The sequence below is a fragment of the Vipera berus genome, assembly GCF_964194415.1.
Source record: "Vipera berus genome assembly, chromosome: W".
NCBI classification, from domain to species: domain Eukaryota; kingdom Metazoa; phylum Chordata; class Lepidosauria; order Squamata; family Viperidae; genus Vipera; species Vipera berus.
This window is the reverse complement of record NC_138210.1, coordinates 75,207,444-75,226,859: the sequence shown is the minus strand read 5'-3', so window position 1 is coordinate 75,226,859 and position 19,416 is coordinate 75,207,444. Positions and strand designations below refer to the sequence as shown.

General features: G+C 53.7%; 2 protein-coding genes across 3 annotated transcripts; both read right to left on the bottom strand.

The window, feature by feature from the left end:
• Positions 1-528: 528 nt before the first annotated feature.
• On the bottom strand, positions 529-2,499 carry LOC308676190 (gamma-aminobutyric acid receptor-associated protein). The gene is made up of 4 exons (XM_081341954.1): positions 2,171-2,499; positions 1,947-2,025; positions 1,626-1,744; positions 529-712 (listed from the first exon to the last, which is right to left on the bottom strand). Exons 1-4 carry the CDS (start codon positions 2,258-2,260, stop codon positions 644-646), a joined length of 357 nt encoding a protein of 118 aa, XP_081198080.1. The 5' UTR covers positions 2,261-2,499; the 3' UTR covers positions 529-643.
• A 1,591-nt stretch (positions 2,500-4,090) lies between these two features.
• Positions 4,091-19,063, bottom strand: CTDNEP1 (CTD nuclear envelope phosphatase 1). 2 transcript variants are annotated; one of them, XM_081342715.1, is made up of 8 exons: positions 18,738-19,063; positions 10,992-11,058; positions 9,500-9,618; positions 7,802-7,873; positions 6,569-6,685; positions 6,180-6,291; positions 5,532-5,616; positions 4,091-4,863 (listed from the first exon to the last, which is right to left on the bottom strand). In XM_081342715.1, the coding sequence occupies exons 1-8, from the start codon at positions 18,837-18,839 to the stop codon at positions 4,803-4,805; spliced, it is 735 nt and encodes a 244-aa protein (XP_081198841.1). In that variant the 5' UTR covers positions 18,840-19,063; the 3' UTR covers positions 4,091-4,802. The 2 variants fall into 2 exon arrangements, with proteins under 2 accessions (XP_081198841.1, XP_081198842.1); XM_081342716.1 differs by lacking the exon at positions 18,738-19,063 and adding an exon at positions 16,917-16,959.
• Positions 19,064-19,416: the final 353 nt, after the last annotated feature.

The window sequence follows — 19,416 nt, the reverse complement described above, 5'->3', positions numbered from 1 at the left end:
TGGCCCAGATTTTTTTTGCAATGTCCCAGATGTGTGTATTAAAACCCCCGACAATAAAAAAAAGTGTCTAGAGTCCATGATGTTCTTCTTATATACTTTTTTTTAATTAGCATTCGTTCCCGCCCGCCCCCCCCAAAAAACCTCTGGTTACAGAAATCTACCAGGCGACGCACATCCCTGATGAAAGCAAACTTGGGGGGTGCCGTGGCAAGGGAAATTGGAAAAAATGAAAAGGGTGGGTGGTGGGCGAGGTGGGGGGGGTTGTTGCTTTGGAGGGAGAAATTGGAGATCTCCTCCCTTTTCAACAGAAAAGAAAAAAGGGAAGACAGCACGGAAGGTGGGGGGGGAAGGTATTTAATTTTAGCCACAACCACCTCAAAAAGAAAACCCAGAGCAATGCCAAAGGAGGGAGGGGTGAGTTAAAAAGAGGAAGAGAATTAAAAGATTCACAGCCAGAAATTAAAGGGGGTGGGGTGGGGTGAGAAAGAGAACCCTCCATTTTCCTGGAGCAAAAAACAAAAAAAAACAAAAATGAAACTTTTTTTTTTTTAAACATAAAGTCAACAACAAGTAACAACAGAAAGTGCAGGTCCCTTGGGGCAGGTGCCCCTTGGCAGCAGCCGGTGGGTGGGCTCAGGGGGTCTTACATGGTGCCGTAAACGCTCTCATCGCTGTAGGCAATATAAAGGAAAAAGTCTTCCTCGTGATGTTCCTGGGGGGGGGGAAAGGGGAGGGGGGAAAGAGATGCTGTTAGATCAAAGCACTTTGGGGGAGGGGGAGGCGAATCCCAGATAAACCCACCCAACCAGTTGACTATAAATTGATTGTAAAATTTACATTCTGCCTTTTCTTTAGCAAGGCAAAGACGCCCCAAACAACCGTCCGTATGACTAAGCCAGGCTGAGGGATGGTCTGAAGTCCTTCACACACACACACACACACAACACAAACACACCTGCCTCCTTAATCTCAGTCTCAAAGTCTACAACTCCCCTTAACCCTTCTCCTGGCCCAGCCTCAGGACTTTTTTATTTTCTTGGAAAATGGATTGGGAAACTCTAGGCTGCTAACAGGCGAAAGCCACCGAACAAAACAGTGAAATTATCACAAACAAGAGGAATCGTTTATTGCTTTTTGTTGTTATTTTTTTTTTTAACTTCCTACCTGCACGGTTTATTATTGTTGTTGTTTCCGAAAGTACACTGAGCTTTTCTCTACCGGAAATAAAATTCCTTGTGTGTGTCGAACCACACTTGGCCAAATGAATAAAAAGTATAAAGCGCAGTTTTTAACCAGCAACACGGAAAGCTCGACGGGAATTTGAGCCAATTTGAGACGCCTGGCCTCATCCGAAGGTTTTAATTTGCCCAGTATATATACATATATATTATATACATATACACACACACACACATACATACACACACAAACATACATGTTTGGCATTTGTACACCTTTTGCCAACTATTCCCGACCTACATTGTTTACTGTGGTTGACGGTAAACAATTTATCGTTTCGGAGAGGCTGGTATTTTTTTTTCCTCCTGATTTTTTTTTTCTTTTTTGGTCTCCCTTTTCTTAGGAGGAGGAAAGAAAGAGAGGGCGGGGTGGGGTGGGGAACACACCTGGTAGAGCTGCCCCATGGTGGCACTGGTGGGGGGGATGACGTTGTTGACGAAGAAGAAAAGGGCGTCCTCGGCCCGCAGGTGGATTCTTTTCCGGATGAGGAAGTAAAACTGGCCCACTGAGGAAAGGGCACCAAGAGGAGAGCCAGTCACCCGGGAAGGAAGCACTTATGTAAAGGAGGATGGGGGGGTGGGTGGGAACACCCTTAGAAGGGGAGGGGTGGGTAGCCCCAATTTTGGCTTCCGGGGGGGGCTTCTTCGACCCCCCCCGCCGTCAATGAGCCCTCCCCTCCCCTCCCCGCACACCTGTCCGGATCTCACCTGTGAGGTCGGAGGGCACCAGGTACTTCTTCTTGTCCAGGTCCCCTATTCGGGCCTTGGGGGCTTTTTCCACGATGACCTGCCGGAGAAAAGAGAGGCGGACGCTAAAGGAGGCATTCGGGGGGGGGAGAGAAGAAAAGAAGCAGCCCCGTCCGGGAAAGTCCGGACGCCGCCTTTAAAAAAAAGAAGAAAGAAAAAAGAGGAGCCTCGGGGGAGAGACTCACCGGGACCCTGTCCGGGTACTTCTTGCGGATCTTCTCCCCCTCGGAGCGGCGCTTCTCGAAGGGGTGCTCCTCCTTGTAGACGAACTTCATGGCGGCGGCGGCGGCGACGGGCGGAGGAGGCGACGCGGCGGACCGAGGAAAGGGCCGCTGCACCTAAGCAGCGCGCATGCGCGGGACCGACGTGGCGCAGCGATCCCAAGACGGGGAAAGTAGCGCCGGCGCGATGCGGTCGGGCTTAACAACGCCACAGCGGGCGCCGCCGGCCTTGCTCGCTCGCCAGGGAGCCGCCAGGGAGCTCGGCGGGGCGGCCGGGTCGGATTCCACCCAGGGAAAAGCCGGATTTCAGCACCCCCCCGCCCGCTAAACTAGGCCCCGCCCCCCTCGGACGCGTGACGTCAGCGGGGCCGCACGTCGCTTGCGTGGCCGCGCGACACCAAAACAAAGTAGTGCGGGGAGCCGTCGCGGCGGAAACGGGGGCTGAAAAAGTCGGCGTAGGGGGAGGGGGCTCGAAGGAAAAAAGAAAGAGGCGGGGATGTGAAAAGAGCGGCCCCCACCAGACAAAAGAGCTCCCCCTCGCTTTAAAGCCGGCATCGTTGTGTGTGGGGGGGGGAAGAAAGCGCGGAAGGACACAGCGGAAAGGAAGGGCGGTGCAGCGTCCCGTCATGTGACTGACGTCAACAGATAAGAATGGTCACGTGGGCCCCGCCCACGGCTCGCCCAACCAGGCGCGGGTCACGTGGGGCGGCCGCCCCCGGGCTGGATGCCAAGGCGGACTATAAAGCCCTTCCTTCCGCTGCTCGGTTGGGGATGGGCATTGTAGTCCGCAGCGGCAACGGGGATGGCACGGGGAGGGGGGCGGGGGAGGTCCAAGACACGGGCAGCCTCGGCCCCAACCCCACCGCCACCCGCGTGAACCACAATTTGGGTTTCAAACTTGGCCCCTTGATAACTTGTGGACTTCAGCTCCCAGAATTCCTCAGCCAGTGTGCCTGGCTGAGGAATTCTGGGAGCTGAAGTCCACTTGTCACCAAAGGGCCAAGTTTGAATACCTCTGGTTCACATCAAGGATCTGCTCGGTTGGGGATGGGCATTGTAGTCCGCAGCGGCATCGGGGATGGCACGGGGGGGGAGTGCAACACACGGGCAGCCTCGGCCCCAACCCCCCCCCCCCGTCACCCGCGTAAACCACAATTTGGGATTCAAACTTCGCCCTTTGATGACACGTGGACTTCAGCTCCCAGGGTGCCTGGCTGAGGAATTCTGGGAGCTGAAGTCCACGTGTCACCAAAGGGCCACGTTTGAATACCTCTGGTTCACATCAAGGATCTGCAGACAAGCCCCCCCATTCCTTCTTCTGGCCGTCCCCTTGGCCACCTGTTGACCTCGGGGATAGGAGGAATACAGGTAGTCCTCAGCTTATGACCACCAACATTCCCATTGCTAAGTGAGACATTGGTTAAAGGAGCTTTGCCCCGTTTTGCGACCGGTCTCGCCACCGTTGTGAAGGGAATCGTCAGTAGCACAGTCATTATGCTGCTAAGCTTGTAAGCCGCCCTGAGTCTTCGGAGAAGGGCGGGATATAAATGGAATTAAAATTAAAAAAATAAAAATAAAAGGGTCACAAAAGGTGATCACACAACACCCCACCCCGGGACATTGCGGCCATCACAAATACGAGTCAAGTTATCCAGCGCCTGAATTTTGATCGTGTGACCACGGGGATCTCGTCAGTGGGGAGAATGGCGCCAAGCCCCTTCCTTTCAGCGCCATCGTGACTTCGGACGCTCCCTAAACAAGCCCTTGTAAATCGAGGACCACCTGGACCAGATGGGAAAAGCCGCTGCTGTGCCCGCCGGACAGCCTGCCCTTCCCACGCTACGCCAACTCCCTTCCGGGCGAGAAGAACAAGCCACGAGTCGGTTTCGGTGTTTTGGGTTTTTTTTGTTTTTCTTTTTCTTTTTCTTTACCACCTCAGTTCAAGCCTATAATGTCTCCTCCTTCGCACCCTCTGCCCACCCCGGAAGTCCGAGAAATAAAAACCGAGCCGGGGGGGGGGGCGCCCTCCGCCAGGCCGATTCAAGCGGAAGGGCCCACCAGAAGGGGAAGGACGGGGGGGGCGGAAGGACCCTTGGAAAAAAAGCCGGACTCGGCAGTCATCGGAAAGGTCCTTCTTGGATGAAGCAGCCCCCCCACACACACACTTTATCCAAGGATTTTGCTGAGGGGGGGGGGGGGAAGAAACAAAACCACAGGAAAGAAAAGCCGGGGAAGGAGGCGAGGTGCTCTTCCCACTAGGAAACACAGCCTCCTCTCAAAAAAAAAAGTCTTGTGTCGCTGGTGCGGTTCGCCCCCTTTCTTGTGCAGCTCGGTGTCCCCCCACACACACGGCCACCGGTGCCACGCAGCGCGGCCTTCTCCCTGCCTCTCCCCGGCTGAGTCACTGCCAGTCCACGTGGAGCCGTCGTGGGGGAGAGGGCGGCCGTCGGCCAAAGGGCCAGGCCGAAATGGAGTCCACCCCGGGCAATGTCCCCGGCCGGCTGGCTGGCTGAGTCTGAAGGCATCTGTTAGCCGCGGCGCCTGGCGAGGGGGGCCAGAGGTTGTGGCCAAACCCTGAAGAAAGGAGGAGCCACCGTCACCACAGGCGGTGCTGATGGAGGTTGCGGCTGAGCACTGACCGGACGTCCGCTGTGAACCTGTGAGGGGGGGGAAGAGGAGAGAAAAGCGGGGTCACTTTGGTCATCGCCCCGTCACCATCTTTACGTCTTGGTCTGCAGCCCGCCTTTCGAATTTTACAAAAAATTCGAGGGGGTAGACAGATCCAACACCACCTCGCATTTGAACCCAGAACAATAACCCTGTGAGGTGGTCAAGGCTGAGAGAGAGAGAGAGGGGGGGGGAGAGAGAGAGGGAGAGGGACTGGCTCAATCACCCAGCCTCAGGTGGGACTAGAACTCACCGCCTCCTGGTGATTGGCCCAAGTCACCGACATGGCTTTTATGCCTAATGCGGGACTAGAACTCACCGCCTCCTGGTGATTGACCGAAAGTCACCCACATGGCTTTTATGCCTAAGGCGGGACTAGAACTCACCGCCTCCTGGTGATTGGCCCAAAGTCACCCACATGGCTTTTATGCCTAAGGCGGGACTAGAACTCACCGCCTCCTGGTGATTGGCCCAAAGTCACCCACATGGCTTTTATGCCTAAGGCGGGACTAGAACTCACCGCCTCCTGGTTTTCTAGCCAGGTGCCTTAACCAGCAGACCAAACCCATCTGCAAGCCAGGCCCAGGCCCCGCTTAGGAGGGGGGAGCGCCCAACCTCCCTTTCTGTACCAACAACCCCCCTTCGCCCGGTGCTTTACCTCAAGGCATCGAGCATGGGGAGGAGGTTGAGGAGAGCCGTATCACTGGGGTCGCTGAACCACGACTTGATGGGGATCGCGTTATCTGCCGGAGGGAAAAGCAAATGCGCCTTGTTCATCCAAGCCAGCAGGCCGTTGGAAGCAGGCAGCCCGAGGCCGGCCGGAACAGGAAGTCCACCGGGCCGGCCTTCTGGCCTCCTCCTGCCCCTCTCTGCAACCCCCCCTCCCTTCTAGCGATGATGTGGTTACCCAGAAGGGTCATGAAACGTCTGCAAGGAAACCACCCAGCTTTGAGAACACCCAGGACCCCACAGTCCTAATCCTCTTCCTCCTCCTCTTTTCTTCCTCCTCTCTGCAAACCCCACCCCTTCTAGCACTGATGATGTTCCCTTGTTGGGTCATGAAACGCCTGCAGGGAAACCACCTAGCTCAGAGAGCACCAAGGACCCCACAGTCCTTCCTTCCTTCCTTCCTTCCTTCCTTCCTTCCTTCCTTCCTTCCTTCCTTCCTTCCTTCCTTCCTCCTAGCACTGATGATGTTCCCTAGTTGGGTCATGGAATGTCTGCAAGGAAACCACCCAGCTCAGAGACCCCCAAGGACCCCAGAAAACCAACATGAAAAACATTAAAAACCACCCCAAGGTCTTGCCTGGATGGCTCCTGTAGGCTCCTGGGGAATTGTCCAAGATGACAATGCTGGACAGGTCATTATGGACCACCGAAAGGTCTTTGATGTAACTGCCCAGCTCCAAAGTGCAGTGCTGGGGGGAGAAAAAAAACCAGAGAGAGCGAGAGAGAGAGGAGAGAGAGAAAAGAAAAAGAGAGATAGCAAGAGAGAGGAGAGAAAAGAGAAAGAGCAAGAGAGAGAGAGAGAGAGGGAGAGGGAGAGGGAGATGGAGAGAGAGGGGGGGCAAGAGAGAGAGGGGAACACATCAGTTTTCTCCAAAGCCAACGTGGCACCTGCCAAGTGGGAAGGAGGGCAGCCCAGGAGCCTGGGCGCTGCCTTGGGCTCCAGGTAAGGCGAAGGTGTCCACTCACCTGCCTGTAGTATCTCCGCCTGAGTATGCTCCTGTTATTATCTAGCTTGTCTGCTACAGCCGAGCCATAGATTTCCATGCTGGCTGTGAAGACCACAAGCTCGTACCACTGGCTCACCTGTGGGTGGGGAGGTGGGAGGGAGGGGGGTAGAGGAGGAGGAGGAGGAGGAAGGCAAAAGGTGGGAGGGTTTTCTTACAAAGATTCATTCCCAGAGACTGCGTGAACTTCAACTCCCAGAATTCCCCAGCCAGAATAATCCCGATACAGTGTGTGCTCGGCTTATGGCCACAACTGAGCCCAGAATTTATGCTGCTAAGTGAGAAATTGGTGAAGTGAGTTTTGCCTCGTTTTATCGTGTTGTGAAGTGATTCGCTGCAGTTGTTAATAACACGGTCGCTAAGCGAATCTGGGTTCCCTGTGGACTTTGCCCGTCGTAGGAGGGGAATCACAGGGGACCTTAGGGCAGGGGTCCTCAATCGTGGCCGTTTTAAGACTGGTGGACTTCAACTCCCAGAATTCCCCAGCCAGCCATGCCTGTTCTTTTTCTACCTATCCCTTAAAGCGGAGAGATTGGAGAGGAAGAGATTATGAGAGAGTAAGCAGGGCCACAGTGAGTATGCTGGCTGGGGAATTCTGGGAGTTGAAGTCCACCAGTCTTAAAGTGGCCAAGGTTGGAGACTCCTTGCTTTAGGGCACCACAGCTGTCATCAATACGAGTCAGTGGCCCAGCATCCAAATGTCAACCGCGTGACCACAGGGGAATGCCGCAACCGTCATTAAGGCTGAAAAACGGTCCTAAGTCGCTTTTTCCGGTACCGTTTTAACTTTGAACGGTTAATGTATGAAAAGCAGGAGCGAGGATCCTCCATGACCAAGAGCAGACTTCCCTGGAATGACTCCCTCCTGACCGCTTTGGCTGCTGGACCCCAAAAGGTTGGTCCCCCCACAGTTAGGAAACCCCCCCCCCAGAAGCCACCTGACACCCACCCTCCCACTTTGCCCACTCCCCCCCCCCCCGAGGCCACCCGGTGTGGATTTTTGGGAACAGGAGAGATGCCACAGCCAGCAGGGCCCCTTCCTCTGGCCTATCTAGCCTTCCGCCTCCATGGCCAGAGTCCTTCGGGGGAATCGCCCCGCGTGTGTGTGTTCGAGGCGATTCTTCGCACCAGTAGCCAAGACCCTCATCAGAAAAACACACACACACACACACACACACAAACGCTGCGGGCTTACCACTTCTAGAAAAAAGTCCACGTGCGGCCTCTTATGTACAAAAAAGCGGACCGGATGCTTATCTATGACGACCTGGCGGGAAAAGGGACGGGTCGTTAGACACAAAAAGAGCGACAAAAGTGCGCTGGCGAAAGCCAGGGAATCAGGCCACCGTCTCCCCATTTCCGAGAACCAAACTACTGAGTCTCCCAGGTCAGCTACAGAACCGTCTTTAACGACGTCCCAGCTAGCAGGCAGGGAAGGCGTAGCAATAAGCACGGAGACTTATATACCACTTCACCGTGCTTTACAGCCCTCTCTAAGTGGTTTACAGAGTCGGTCTCTTGCCCTTCCCCCCCCACAAAAAAACCCAAAACCCAATCTGGGTCCTCAGTTTACCGGCCTCGGAAAGATGGAAGGCTGAGTCGACCTTGAGCCGCTCGGGGTCGAACTCTCGGCTGCGGGCAGAGTCAGCCTGCAAAACTGCGTTCTAATCAATGTGCCGCCAGGACTCTGGTGGCCCCGTCGACTAAAGAATTCTGACTTTGGGGTGGGGTGGGGGTGTCCAGGATGAGAGCCATCCCTGCCATTGCCCCCACCCTGTGGGAGAAACACCCCCCCACACACACACACACTCCCTCGGCTTTCCACAGAGGAGTAAAAACATGGCTGTGTGCGGCCTTGCTTGGGATGTGCAGAACAGCCCTCCGGCTGGCTAGCGCTGGGAAAGCCTTTAATCCATTTTTTAAAAAAACATTTCTTCCCTCTTTAAAATTTTATAGACTGTTCGGATGATTTTTAAATGTTTTATCGTACGATGGGCAATTCTTAAGACAGGTAAGACAGACAGATTGGATGAGACGGACAGGTGACAGGTGGGCAGATGATGGATAGATAACACATGGATAGAGAGATTATCGACAGAGATAACCATAGATGATCAGACAGGCAATAGAGATAGATGACAGATGGATAGATACAGAGAGATAAGTAAATAGATACGGTTGGGAGGTTCATTAGATATAGATGATAGACTGATAGATGATCAGACGATAGAGATATCTAGACGATAGGTAGGTAGGTAAATGACAGATGAATGACATTAGAGATAGATAGATAGATAGATAGATAGATAGATAGATAGATAGATAGATGGTAGATAATGGATGATAAAGATAAGATAAGATGATAAGATAAGATGAAGGAAGGAAGGAAAAATATTCCGATAGATGATAGAGACGTAGATGACAGACGATCAGACAGATGGAAAAGAGATAAAGATGATAGATGATACGTAGGTAGGTAGATATTCCGACAGATGATGGACAGATAAGAAATAGACGAAGGTGACAGATGGATCAGACAGGCAGAGGGCCATCGATACATAGATTAGATACAGATCATTAGACAGACTGACTTGACTCTTTGAGAACTGGGGGCACCGTTTCACGTCAGAGCAGATTCCTGGGTCAGCCCAGACGAGGCGCGATTCGATCTCGTCCCCACCCCCTACCCCACCCCCAATCCCAAACCGACTCCTCAAAGTGGATGGAGCTGCTGGATCCCAGCGTTGTCCGAGGGGCCTTTGGCCGGTGTCGGCCTCCGGGTTGAGAGCATGTTAGCTGGACCTCCAGGTTTGGAACTAGCAGCTTGATCCCGGAAGGGTGGGGAGGTGGGGGGGGCTCACACCCGCCCCCTCTTGAGCCCCCTTGTTCTCACCTTCAGGATGAAGTCCGGGGGGGTGCCGGGCCTCACGGTGGGCCTCAGGACCCCATCGTGATGGGAGTGAATCAGCGTCTCGTCCAGGTCCAGGACAAGGATCTTCCTCTTCACCTGATCTGCCGTAGAGATAAAAAAAGGTGAGTTGTTTTTCTTCTTCTTCTTCCCCTGAATGGCTTTTTAATACGGGGACTCCTCGACTTACGACCTAAGCGAGACACGTGCTCCACGGGTTTTGCCCCATTTTACGACCTTCCTTGCGACAGCCGTTAAGGGAATCACCGCCTTGCGAAATTAGGAGCACCGTTGTTAACCAAATCGGGCTTCCCAGTCGCTTGTGTTCAGGAGGTTGCAGAAGGGGGATCACGTGACCCCCACCCACACCTCCCCAGGGATGATGCAACTCAGTCGGTTGCTGAGCGTCTGAGTTTTGGTCACGTGACCGCGGGGAAGCTGCGACGGTTGTTGATTGTGAAAAACGGTCCAAAGTCACCTTTCCCCCTCCCCAGACCCCCCAGGGGTGTTGTAACTTAGAATGGCCACTAAAAAAAATCCACCTGTATATGTTGGATTTGTTGAACCCTTTGGAAGCTGCCCACCTCTGTGTGTGTGTGTATGTGTGTGTGTGTGTGTGTGTGTGTGTGTGTGTGAGAGAGAGAGAGAGAGAGAGAGAGAGAGAGAGAGAGAGAGAGAGAGAGTCAGGCAAGGGTCTTCAAAGTTGGCCCTTTGATGACTTGTGGACTTCAACTCCCAGAATACCTCAGCCAGTGTGAGGGAACTATGACCCTTTCGTGACTTGTGGCCTTCAACTCCCAGAATTCCTCAGCCAGCGTCAGGGAACTATCTCTCTTTTATGAATTGTGACTTCAAATCCCAGAATTCCTCAGCCAGCGTGAGGGAACTATGACCCTTTCATGACTTGTGGCCTTCAACTCCCAGAATTCCTCAGCCAGCGTGAGGGAACTCTGACCCTTTCATAACTTGTGACTTCAACTCCCAGAATTCCTCAGCCAGCGTGAGGGAACTCTGACCCTTTCATGACTTGTGACTTCAACTCCCAGAATTCCTCAACCGGCGTGAGGGAACTCTGACCCTTTCATGACTTGTGGCCTTCAACTCCCAGAATTCCTCAGCCGGCGTGAGGGAACTCTGACCCTTTCATGACTTGTGGACTTCAACTCCCAGAATTCCTCAGCCAGTGTGAGGGAACTATCTCTCTTTCATGACTCGTGGGCTTCAACTCCCAGAATTCCTCAGCCGGCGTGAGGGAACTCTGACCCTTTCATGACTCGTGGGCTTCAACTCCCAGAATTCCACAGCCAGGCACGTGTGCCTGGCTGAGGAATTCTGGGAGTTGAAGTCCACCAGTCGTTAAAGGGCCGACTTTGAAGACCCCCGCCTAAAAAGGAGGCAAGCGGCAGCAGCCCCAGCCCCACCAAAGCCCCTTCCAGGCCCCTCCGGTGGGCGTCCCAGACAGGAGAGCAATACTTACTCAGCCGTTCCCGCGAAACCCGGGAGAGAGGAAGGATATCGTAGCGCACCGTTTGGTACTGGATCACCTGCCGGCAAAACACAGAAAAGACGGAGAAGGTTGGGAGAGTGAAGGCAGGCTGAAATCCCAGGGCCTGACGGGAGGGAAGGAAGGGGACAAGGGAGGGAGAAAGGGAAAAAGGAAGGAAGGAAGGAAAAGAGAAAAAGGAGGGAGAGAAGATGAAAATGAATGAGGGAGAAAGAGGGAGAAAAAAGGAAAAAAGTCAGAGAAAGAAGGGAGGGAGAGAAGGAGGGAAGAAAAGAGAAAGAGAGGGAGGACAGAGGAGATAGAGAAGGAAGTGGGAAGGAAGGAAGGAAGGAAAAGAGAAAGAGAGGGAGGTAAAAGGAGATAGAGAAGGGAGGGAGGTGGGAAGAAAGGAAGGGAGGAAGGAAAAGAGAGAGAAGGGAGGAAACGAGAGAAAAAGGAGGGAGAGAAGATGAAAATGAATGAGGGAGAAAAAAGGAAAAAGACAGAGAAAGGAAGGATGGAGGGAAGGAAGGGAAGAAAAGAGAAAGCGAGGGAGGACAAAGGAGATAGAGAAGGGAGGGGAGTGGGAGGGAGGGAGGGAAGGAAGGAAAAGAGGGAGGAAAAGGAGATAAGGAAGGAAGGAAAAGGAAGGAAGGAAGGAAAAGGAAGGAAGGAAGGAAGGAAGGAAGGAAGGAAGGAAGGAGAAAGATAGAGGCGGGAGGGGGGAGGCAAGGGGGCCGAGGGGGCACCTTAGCACTGAGAAGCTCTTCCAAGTCTATTTTTACCTCCCCCCCCCTCCACCAGCTGTTCCTCTGCAAAAGCCTGGGCTGCTCCCTTGCAAGGGCACCAGGGTGGGCGCCCCCCTCCCCTCCCCTGCGTGTGCCCACAGCCCCTCCCCTCGCTCTAGGGCCTGGCAGACCCAGGTGCCCCCGGCCGGCTCCTTCTTTCCAAAATTAGCCCCCTCTCCCCGGGGAAGCCGGCCAAGGTCTTCAGGCCCCAGCCGGGCAGAAGGGGAAGAGCGGGGAAGGAGAGGAGAGGACCAGGCCTGCTCTAGGCCGGCCAGACAGCCCCCCCCCCCGCCAGCCTCTCCCTGGCTTGGCAGAACAGGGCGGGGGGGGGGGGGGGCGACAGGCTGCCAGGGCCAGGCCCGGTGCCCATAATCTGGGCCTTTCTTTTCCCTGGGGAAGCAGGAGTGGAAACCCGGGGGCCCCTCCCTCCCACCCCAATCGCTGACGGGGGTCCTGACCCCTGGGGGCCTCGCTGCCGGACAGTTCCACGCCCTACGGGTAGTCCTCCGACTTACGACCACAATCTGAGTCCAGCATTTCCGGGGCTGAGCGAGACATCGCTTAAGGGCGCATCACCCCACGGTCGCAAAGCGGGTCACTCACCGCAGTTGTTCAGTGAACCCAGCTCCCTGATAAGACTCTGCTCTTCTGGAAGGGGATCACATCTCTCTCACACACACACACGCACACGGATGTTGCAACCGTCGTAACTCCGAGCCAGTTACCAAAAGCGTTTTAATCACGTGGCTCTGGGGATGAGCGAGGGTGGAAAAAGCACTCGGGAGTCACATGTCGTTGTTGTTGTTGTTCCCCAGTGCTGTTGTAACTTCGAAGCACGTTTCTCCCCCCGCCCCATCTGGCCTCAGATCCAGGGGGCAGCAGGAATGGGTCTTTTCCAGCTGTGTCCAGCCCGGCATGAAGGGAGGGGGGGGAGCATGAGGTATCGTGGTGGGTCGGGGAGGTCTTGGGGGCCTGCTCCATCCCTGCCCCCGCCCGTGGCCCTCCCCACCGACACACCACCGGTGCGCCACATCTTAACGAGCGAGGGAACGACCGGGCTCAAGGTATGGGATCTGTTCCAACGGGTTTTCGAGTTACGACCTGAATGGGCAGGCTCCCCAACAGGTTGTAAGTCAAGGACTTCTCCTACTGTGGATCCATCCCTCCCTTCCATTGGAGCTGGGGTCTGCAACCGTGGCCGCTTTCAGACCGGTGGACTTCAGCTCCCAGAATTCCTCAGCTGGTTCTTCCCCCCCCCCCCACTTTGTTTCCAAAGGTTGGAAACTGACCAAGGAGAGAAGCAACCTGGAATTCAGGAGAAACTTCCTGACAGGGAGGACAATGAACCAGTGGAACTGCTTGCCACCAGAAATTGTGGGTGCTCCATCCCTGGAGGTTTTCAAGAAGAGGCTAGAGACAGTCACCTGTCTGAGATGGTATAGGTTCTCCTGCTCAAGCGAGAGGTCGGACTAGAAGACCTCGAGAGGTCCCTTCCAGCCCTATGATTCTATGGCTCCTATGTTAGAGCGCCACACAGCACACAAGTCATCTGACCATCGCTGTTCCCACTTGCGACCCAAACGAGACAGAGGGCAAATGGGTTTTCTTCACACAACAGAGCAGGAGACCTTTTAATGACTTGTGGACTTCAACTCCCAGAATTCCTGAGCCAGGAATGCCAGCTCAGGAATTCTGGGAGTTGAACTCCAGAAGTCATCAAGGGAGCCATAGTTCCCCCATGCTGGCTCAGGAATTCTGGGAGTTGAAGTCCACCAGTCATCAAGGAGGCCATAGTTCCCCCATGCTGGCTGAGGAATTCTGGGAGTTGAAGTCCACCAGTCATCAAGGAGGCCATAGTTCCCCCATGCTGGCTGAGGAATTCTGGGAGTTGAAGTCCACCACTCATAAAAGGTCCATCGTTTCCCAACCCTTAAAATAGAGGAACTGTCTCAAAGGCAGGCCGGCCAGTTCTATTAAAACCTCCCATCTAAAAATGCCACTGAACAGCAGCAGAATTAGGCCCGACAAAACCATTTTTTTGGGGGGGGGGGGAAACAGCAAAGCAAGGTTCAGGTGTGACACTGAAGCCCTCAACATTCCCCTCCCCAATCGCCCTGCCCTTGTTCATCTGAGATCAGCGGGCATCCAGTCTTTCACTTTCCAATCCTTCTGTTGGCTTCCCTCTTTTCGCCCCCCCCCAGGTCCCCCCCCACTCCATCCCTTCCGAAGTGACGTTAAAATACAGGAAGAGCTGAAACTTAGAAAGGCAAAGCTATAAGCAGTCCGAAGTTCAGCCACCTCGGACTGACATTTCCCCGGCTGTCTCCTCGAACAAGCCTCGGCCCGTCCGACTGGGGGGGGAGGAGGAGGAGGAGGAGGAGGAGGAGGAGGAGGAGGAGACGAAGAAGAAGAAGAAGAAGAAGAAGAAGAAGAAGAAGAAGAAGAAGAAGAAGAAGAAGAAGAAGAAGAAGAAGAAATGGGATAGGTGCCAAGTCCCAACTGGTGTTGGCTTTATTTAGCAGAATAAGAGTTGGCAGATGGATGGATAGACGATGATAGATAAGATGATAGACAGACTGATACGTGGAGATGGACAATGATAGACGATGATAGACAGTACATAGACGATGACAGAGATAGATGATAGGGGATAGACGATAACGATAATGATAATGATACGATAGATGATAATGACAGACAATGATAGATACTTGATAGATGAAAATATAGATGAGAGACGATGATAATGATAGATGATGATAGACGATAGGTAGATGATGACAGACGATGATATAGATAGGTGATAGACGATGATAAATAGACGATAATGATAGACGATAGATATAAATAGATAGATAGACCATAGAATCAAACAAATGGAAGGGACCTTAGAGGTCTTCTAGTCCAATGTCTTCCTAAACACCTCCAGTTATTTTTTCCCCTTCTACTTTGAGTTTTAATTTTTCTCCTCTAATTTGAGATCATGTAGGGGGGGGAATGGGGGGGGGAACCCATCTCCAAAGTTCGGGATGACAAAAGCCGGAAAGCACAGAATGATCACTCAACCATCCTCGATCACTGATTAATCATGGGTTGTTTTTTGTAAGATCTCTGAGAAAGCCGAAACCAGACCAACTTGTGACGCACAGACTATAAGCAGGCATAGATTGATGGCCTGCAGTTCAAGCTTAAGAGACGTGGAAAGGTTCTTGGCTTACAAATTTGGCGACCGTTCAAAGTTGCAAAAAAGGGACTTATGACCCTTTTTCACACGACCGTTGCAGCCTCCCCGGGGTCAGGTGATCAAAATTCAGACGCCTGGCAACCGACTCGTATTTATGACGGTCACAGCGTCCCAGGGTGTGTGTGTGTGTGTGTGTGTGTCACACAACCCCCTTTCGCCAGCTTCTGACAAGCAAAGTCAACGGGGCAAGCCGGATCCACTTCACTGTGTGACGATTTAACAAACCGCAGTGGTTCGCTTAATAGCGGTGACAAGAAAGGCGGTTAAAGTGGGAGCAAACCTCACTTAAGAACCGTCTTGCTTAGCAGCGGAAATGTCAGGCCCAGCCTTTGCGGTCACAGCTTCATACTCTGCCTTTTTTTTCTCAGAGGGATAAAGAGTGTCTTTTTCTCCACCCCAGTAGGAAAACTTCCCGTCACCAGTCAAAAGGTCACCCGTTCTTTGGTGTGGATTTAAAGTTCCCCTTTTTACTTTCCAGTCGCAAACAGAGAGACACAAAACTTGAGCCTAGTTACTCTCAGAGGAAGAATGGGTAAACGCTAAACAGGCGGCCCTCAACGAAGATCACGAAGAGCAACTAAGGTGATCCAAGGCCTGGAGACCAAAACATACAAAGAACGGTTGCTGGAATTGGGTATGTTAAGTCTAAAAAAAAAAAAATAAGAAATAGGGGAGACATGATAGCAGCATTTCGGTATCTGAGGGGCTGCCCCAAAGAAGAGGAGGGGGTCACGTTATTCTCCAAAGCACCGGAGGACAGGACGAGAAACAATGGTTGGGAACCGACCAGAGAGAGAAGCAACCTGGAATTCAGGAGAAACTCCCTGACGGTGAGGACAATGAACCAGTGGAACTGCTTGCCACCAGAAATCGTGGGCGCTCCGTCACTGGAGGTTTTTAAGAAGAGGCTAGAGACGGTCACTTGTCTGAGATGGTACTATAGGTTCTCCTACTCAAGCGGGGGGCTGGACTAGACGACCTCCAGGGTCCCTTCCAGCTTCTATTCTCCTCTGTTCCACTCCATTATTATTCTATTCTATTCTCTTTTCTGTTCTTATTATTCTATCCTATTCTATCTTATAACAGTTCATTTAGCGACTGTTTGAAGTTACAACGGCACTAAAAAAAGGGCTTTCCAAACTTAGAACCATGGCGGCCTGCCCTTGGTCACCTGATCCAAATTTCGTCAGCTGGTTCCTATTTACGACCCTCGCAGCGCCCCGGGGGGGGGGGTTATGCGATCCCCTTTTGTGACCTTCTGACCAGCCAAATCAATTGGGGGGTGGGGGACCTGGATTCCCTTCACCACCTTTTGACAAACCTATGAACCGCAGCGATTCACTTAACAAACAGCGAAAAGGGGGCAAAATTCACGTAACTGCCTCGCTTAGCCACAGGCGCTTTCGCCTCAATTGTGGTCGTAAGGCGAGGACTCCCCTGTGTTTGCAAACCGAGGACGCCCTGAATTTTGGCCTGCCGGAGGCACGTTTGACCTCTGAGCACAAATTGAATTCTCCACTGGGTGATGAATTTTAACCAGCCAAGCTCAGAGAGCACCAAGGACCCCACAGCCTTTCTCCTCCTTCTCCCTTCCTCTTCACCTTCCTTCTTCTCCTCCTCTTCCTCCTCTTCTTCCTCCCTCCTTCCCCTATGCCCCAGCTATACTGAGAGAAAGAAAACCAGCTAATATCTCGGGAGATATTATCTAGAATACCTTAAGGCTAAGACAGCAGCATCCACAGAAATCAAAACAATCCACTTGTGGCTAGGTCTGATTTTCGAGGGCGCCTCCGCTTTCTGCCTCTCAATTCCTTTAAGGCCAGTAGACAATGATTGATCAGATTAGCCAGCCCCATCACGTGACCCTTTCGCTCCCACCTCACTCACAACACCCGTCATTTGTAGGACCTATCACGGAACGCAGGTTTTCATCCAGGCACAGGTTTAATTTGTCTGATTGCAGATGTTCGGGGACGGCAGCTATTTCCTCCTGCCTCGAATTTACCCCACACACCCTGCCTGTTGTTACAGCCCCAGCCAGGTCTGATCTACTGCAGGAATCCAAAGTGAAGCCTTGCAAGCTTATTTGGTGTCTGATGGTGGTCAATGGGAGCATCCAAAACCTAGGTAGGGTCTGTACAGTATATGGGGCATGAAGAACGTTTGCAGCCCAGGGTTCAACTGTGGGGTCCTTGAGGCTCTCTTGAGTTTAGTTATTTCCTTGCAGACATTTCATAACCCATCTAGGGAATGTCACCAGCGCTGAAAGGGGTGTGTTCTCTGTTTATATACTAGCTATGCTGACTCAGGAATTCTGGGAGTTGAAGTCCATGAGTCATAAAAGAGCCGAGGTTGCCTACCCCTGTACTAGAGGCTTGCTCTGTCAGTGTTGGTGGGAGTGTTCTTGGGAAGTCCTTAATTACGGTAGGAACTGCCCTAGGCCTTCATGAGGAGGTGCTCACCGGTAATCAGCGCCCAGAGAAGCAGAGATTAAAATCAGACTTGGTATCAGCGCTAAACGGCGTCCAGCACAAGGACCTATCAGCTCCAGAGAAGCATATAGTAAATACAGCCTCATTAAAGACCCACCAACATTCATTAGTCTAAGGTTGGCAGGACAAACCACTTTGATGGTTGGTAAACCTTTCTAGCACAGATGTTACCTAGATGGGTCACAAAACGTCAGGAAGAAAGCAGCCCAGCTCAGACAGCACCAAGGACTGCACATTCCCCCCCTCCCCCCGCTCTCCTCTTTTCTAGCCCTGATCACGTTACCTAGTTTGGTCATGAAATGTTTGCAAGGAAAGCACCAAGCTCAGAGCGCCCCAAGGAACCCACCATCTTCCTCCTTTCTTCTCCTCCTCCTCCTCCTCCTCTAAGTCAGCACCAAGGACCACCACCACCCCACCTATCCTCCTCCTCCTCCTCCTCACAAACCCCCCTGCCTTCTTGTCATGATGAGGTTCCCTGGTCTAGTCATGAAACCTCTGCAAGGAAACCACCCAGCTCAGAGAGCACCCAGGACCCCACAGTTACTCCTTCCTTCCTTCCTTCCTTCCTTCCTTCCTTCCTTCCTCCTTCCTTCCTTCCTTCCTTTCTTCCTTCCCTTCCAGCACTGACAATGTTCCCTAGTTCGGTCCTGAAACATCTGCAAGAAAACCAGTCAAGCTCAGAAACCACCAAGGACCCCACAGTCTTTCTCCTTCTTCTTCTCCTCCTCCTCTGCCTCCTCTTCCTCCTCCTCCCTCCACTCCGCAACCCCCTGCACCGACTGCCTTCTAACACTGATGATGTTCCCTAGTTGGGTCATGAAACGTCTGCAAGGAAACCAGCCGAGCTCAGAGACCACCAAGGACCCCACAGTCCTCCTCCTCCTCTTTCTTCTCTTCCTCCTTCCTCCTCCTTCCTCTTCTTCCTCCCTCCACTCCGCAAACCCCACTGACTCCCTTCTAGCCTTGATGAGCTTCCCTAGTTGGCTCATGAAACGTCTGCAAAGGAAACCAGCCAAGCTCAGAGACCCCCCAAATCTCCACGGGGTGCAAAGCATTCCCTGCCTATAGAGAAGCGATGGGGGGGGAGAGAGAGAGATCGGCCCAGGCTCCTTCCCCCTTCACGCCCCTCCAGGCCCCTCCACCCGCCCCCTCCCTCCCTCCCTCCCCGCGCGCACTCTGCACGCCCTCAGAGGCGCCCTCTCCCGGCTCTACTCACGGTGCGGGCCTGCCGGCGGAGCAGGTAGAGCAGGAAGCTCCAGAGCTTGGCGGCGAAGGCCAGGAAAGCCCGGAGGCCGAGCAGGCACTGCGAGCGCATCATCCCGCCGGCGGGGCCCGCCGCGCCCCCGGCCCGGCCCAGCTCCGCCAGCTTCCAGCCGGGGACGAAGGACGGAAGACGGGAAGAGGACGGCAGGGCCCTCCGCTCAGCCCGGCCCCGCCATCCCGCCTCCCGCCGCCGCCGCCGCCTCGCTCGCTGCCGCCGCCGAGAGGGGGAAGCGCTCCCCCCTCCCGCGCCGACGCTCGCCTCTGCTTCCAGCGGGCTGCTTCCGGGGCAACCGACGGAGCGCCAGCCTCTGCTTCCGGGTCGCGGGAGCGCGTCCAATGAGAAGGCGAGCGGGGAAGAGGCGGGGCCGGGAAGGCTCCACGCACGCGCACCTCCGCTTTCGGCGCGGGCGGTGAAAAAAGAAAAAGCGCGTCCGAAGAATTCGAAAGCGGAGCGCGGGCAGGGAGGCCCCGGGCGCATGCGTCGCCCAGAGGGGCGGGGAGGGGGGATTAAAAAAAAACAACACACGAGAGAGCGAGAGCGCATGCGCGGCGAGTTCACAGGCTTCGCTTTCTCTCGTCTGTAAGGCGAAGTTGAAATGGGAGGGGGGGGGAAAAGTATTTAAATCGAGGTG